We start from the raw sequence: 3,780 nt of genomic DNA on the forward strand, positions 1-3,780 counted from the left end.
ATCTGATGTGAGCGAAGGTGTTACCAGTAGTCCATCAGTACATCTGAACGGGTGGATGTGTCTAGATTTTGGGCGATATAATCTGTTTGTTCGAGATAAACATGAACATTTAAGTTACCCAGGTAAAATACTGTATATGATGGTATATTCGAACAAATCAAAGTCTATAATCCAAGCAATTAGTACGCATTATTGAAATCCAACCACGTGTTGGAGATCTTACGTTGGAGTAATCTGCTCCATACAGTCACGTGGCCTTGGTCATTTGACTGATTATAAGAGTGTTGTTCCCCTGAAAGCACATAAATTCTCGTCGACAAGTTCGCTATCTATTTCTTTGAGACCTTACCAAAGTCAAGATTTCAGTACACATTCGAAAAATTTTGCACACTGTTCGCACTCACTGAAAACAGTAACATTCAGACAACAGATCAAGCATATTAAGAAGGTAGAGTGACTTACTGTTTGAAGGCACGTGCAATTTTTGAAAACGGGCCATTTGCTTTTGTAACCATTTGAGATGGGCCTGTAATAAGGCAACTGAGTTGGACTTGAGTGACCACGGTAGTAACGGAGGAGGATAAGGAATTCGCAAATCTCCCATTGGAGTGGCTAAATGTTCCAGAGAAGCGACAAATATGTCTGCTGCTGAGTTTGTCGTCACAGTGGATCTGAGATCAATCGGGACTTCATTGGTTCCCGGGGACCCAATCAGCCTCTTTTGGTCGGAAATAGAGGAGTTTTGCTCCATTTGGTGTGAAAATGGCTCTTCTTTGCGAGTTCGCTTTGGCAATGAAGACAAAAAATGGCTCTCATTCTTCTCGTCCGTTCCACCCTGTTCTTTGCGATTGTTTATGGAGTTTTCATCATTTTTCGTATTGTCCAACAACTGCTTTAGTTGTTTATTCCCCGTTTTCACCATGGGACTGCGGTGATTCGCGTACTTGACATATGCATGAAGCCCTTTCCGTTGACCATGTGGACAGAGTTGTCGCTGGAGTGATTTGCTCACAACAGAACCGCCTAGTTGATTCGTGCCAAACGAGGTAGAGTCCTTTGTTAGACTATTTATGAAGAATGGCTTCTGATTGAGCATGGGCAGTTGTGCCAGTTTCGCAAACATTATTTTGTTCTTTTTGCCTGCGGAATATGAGTTTTTGTTTGTAACGAGTGGTTGGCTGCAAGTTGCTGGTTTGAACTGTCTGGGGAGCTGGAAATATTGCATGATATCTTGAAGTTGCGCCCACTGTTGATGGAGGCGTTGGTCGGTGAAAATGGCCGACCATTTTGGGTCGCGCACAACTTCAAGGGGGTCACAACTCGTATTAGTGGATATTTTGCATCGGGTTTTATTAAAGGGTCCTTCTTCAAGATCAGTACAATGTGACATTGCAGGTGACTGTTGCTGATTCGAGCGTTTGCGACAGTTCGCTTCTTCGAACTGTTCTTTCCCCACACGAACCGGTAAGGTGGGTGGTATGCTTTTGAAGGTTTTCACTGGATAGTCATCCAGTAGAAAATATTTGTTTGGGGACCGTTCATTGCAGTTTGCAGCTTCATCCACAATGAGGCTGTGGTTTATTGAATCTGAATCACTGACTGAAGAAAACTTGTGTCCTCCTTTTGTAACAGGCGTTGAAGTCAGCAAAGGATAAGGTCGGGAAAGTAATGCCTTTGAAGTTGAACCGGAGCTGAATGATCGATTTTTTGAGTTAAGTATTGGACTCATTTCAGTCACATTCAGCGCCTGAAGCAAGAAAGATACGCCATGAAGTCATTTCATGTTTATTTTGAGTATATTAACTTGAAGGAAAGTAAACAGTGACCCTTTTCCAAATGCTCTAACAAGAATCAGAGGGCTAGTATCGGATCATCCGACTAACAGTGCAACAGAGATCGCACGCATTACAGATGGCCAGCCGAAAGGGACCTCTCCTAAGATGGCCTTTCACCTAAGAACAGGCCTCAACAGACCAACAAAATGCAACCATTTTTGAGAGGTCTTCCTCCTAGAAGTTAATCTTCCAAAGGAAAACAGCGGCATATGGCCTAAGACTACCAGGTAGACAGAAACGGACGAGTTACCAAGCTTTACATCACCGAACGAAGCAATTAACTAATGTGTTCGCTAATACATATCATGCCAAAAAAGAGGGGGAAACGCGATAGTGTCTAAACTTCGTAGGATTTTAGAGTTTTGGAGAGACTTTTTAGTGGATTTCCTCAGAAGCGCTCTTCCAAACGCTGTTTTTTTGTAACCACTTCAAGGGACTTCCAAGAACTTTTCACTCCGGTTATTCTTATGCCCATGCAAGCCCAAACATGAAGAAAGAGACTGAATGGGCAAGTGTTCATGTAAAGGGAACGAATTCGAGTTGCTGTCCAGTCTATCGGTTCCATGTATGGGCCAAAATTTCCATATATACGTCAAGTCTTAGTCAACTCATTTAACTGGGGATTCAAATGACTCATCTTTCTGATACTGTTCGGTCTAAAGGCACTCCGCAGAGGTCGCCTCATGTTTCAGTTAGAACCATATCTGCTGTATCGCGGTACACACTACTCCCACGGTTGCTGAAAACTTCTCGACGGCCAAAGTCCGGTTTGTTCTTCTTCAGGTTTATCAAGTAGACGCAGTCGGCCAGTTTCTATAAAACTTATTTTCTACTTGAATACCGGATTGTACAAAACTGACCCGCAACTGCAAATTAAGTCCATGTTAATGGGGAACAGCTTAGTTTGCAAATAACTGTGTTTTGCCAGATGTGCAAAACTGTTCTAATGGGATATGATGTTGACGAAATATCGCCTACTACACCTGCCTGATGATCCCCAAAAGGGGCAAAACTGATCTGGTTTCTGGATGAGCTCTGGGGACATTGTGCGCAATGAGTGCCACCAAGAAAACAATAAATCTTATTTTGAGTGAGCCACTTCAGAGTAGAATTCACAAATGAACGGACAATTTATTTCAGTCTAATGGTATCATGACTGTATATTTGACTTAACCACATAGATGTAGCAACGACTAGAATCAATAATCTCCGGGCAACGAAGAGGATACCATTTACCTAATGATTCAACTTTCCAACTACCGAAGGCACCGCGTGAAACGATTTACACTCCAGTAAGTAAACAAGGATATGGAGCAAGGTTAGCCGTCTACTCATGCAACGCAAGACATGCGTTATAAGCATGGCGTATACGTACAGCGAACTGTTATGTGTACTGAGTGTAATCCCCCGATGGCATGTTTTACGGGCCTACAAAGAAATACAAATAGCCTTCATTTGGACCATAGATCTTCCAGGTTGTGTTAATCTAGCATCAGTTGACAGTGCGTTTTCATCAGCAGTGAACTGTGCAGTTCCTAAAATTATTCCGTGTAATCTTAGAAAAAAAAATTCTTGAACTTGTAGAGTCTGTAATCCGTTGTCACATTTACCATTCTTCCGAACTTAAAGCACACTTTGTAAATGTCGTTCACATTGTATCATAACGTTTGTTTTAATGTTACGAATACACAATTTTCCGGTGCGACCTGCTGACTTCTTGCTGAACGAGTGTATTTACGCTCCGTTGAACTGCTTGTTGACTGCTGAACGAATGGGACTAAATCTCTGTGTTTGTGTCAACTGTTGAACGTCACAATAAATCCCTGTGACATTTTTAGCCGTGAATAATTTTCCTACCGTGGAATATATCGCTCACGCGGAACCATCTGCGGGAAAATTTCGATAATTGAATATTTCCTTTCACAGCCAGTTGCTGCATTTGGAT

General features: G+C 42.2%; 1 protein-coding gene across 1 annotated transcript; it reads right to left on the reverse strand.

Annotated features, from left to right (window-relative positions):
- Nucleotides 1-400: 400 nt before the first annotated feature.
- T265_00487 (hypothetical protein) lies at nt 401-1,729 on the reverse strand (the record flags this gene model as incomplete). The annotated part of the gene is made up of 1 exon (XM_009164291.1): nt 401-1,729. One exon carries the CDS (start codon nt 1,727-1,729, stop codon nt 401-403), a length of 1,329 nt encoding a protein of 442 aa, XP_009162555.1.
- Between the last annotated feature and the right edge of the window lie 2,051 nt (nt 1,730-3,780).

Source organism: Opisthorchis viverrini, assembly GCF_000715545.1.
Source record: "Opisthorchis viverrini unplaced genomic scaffold opera_v5_5, whole genome shotgun sequence".
Taxonomy (NCBI): Eukaryota; Metazoa; Platyhelminthes; class Trematoda; order Opisthorchiida; family Opisthorchiidae; genus Opisthorchis; species Opisthorchis viverrini.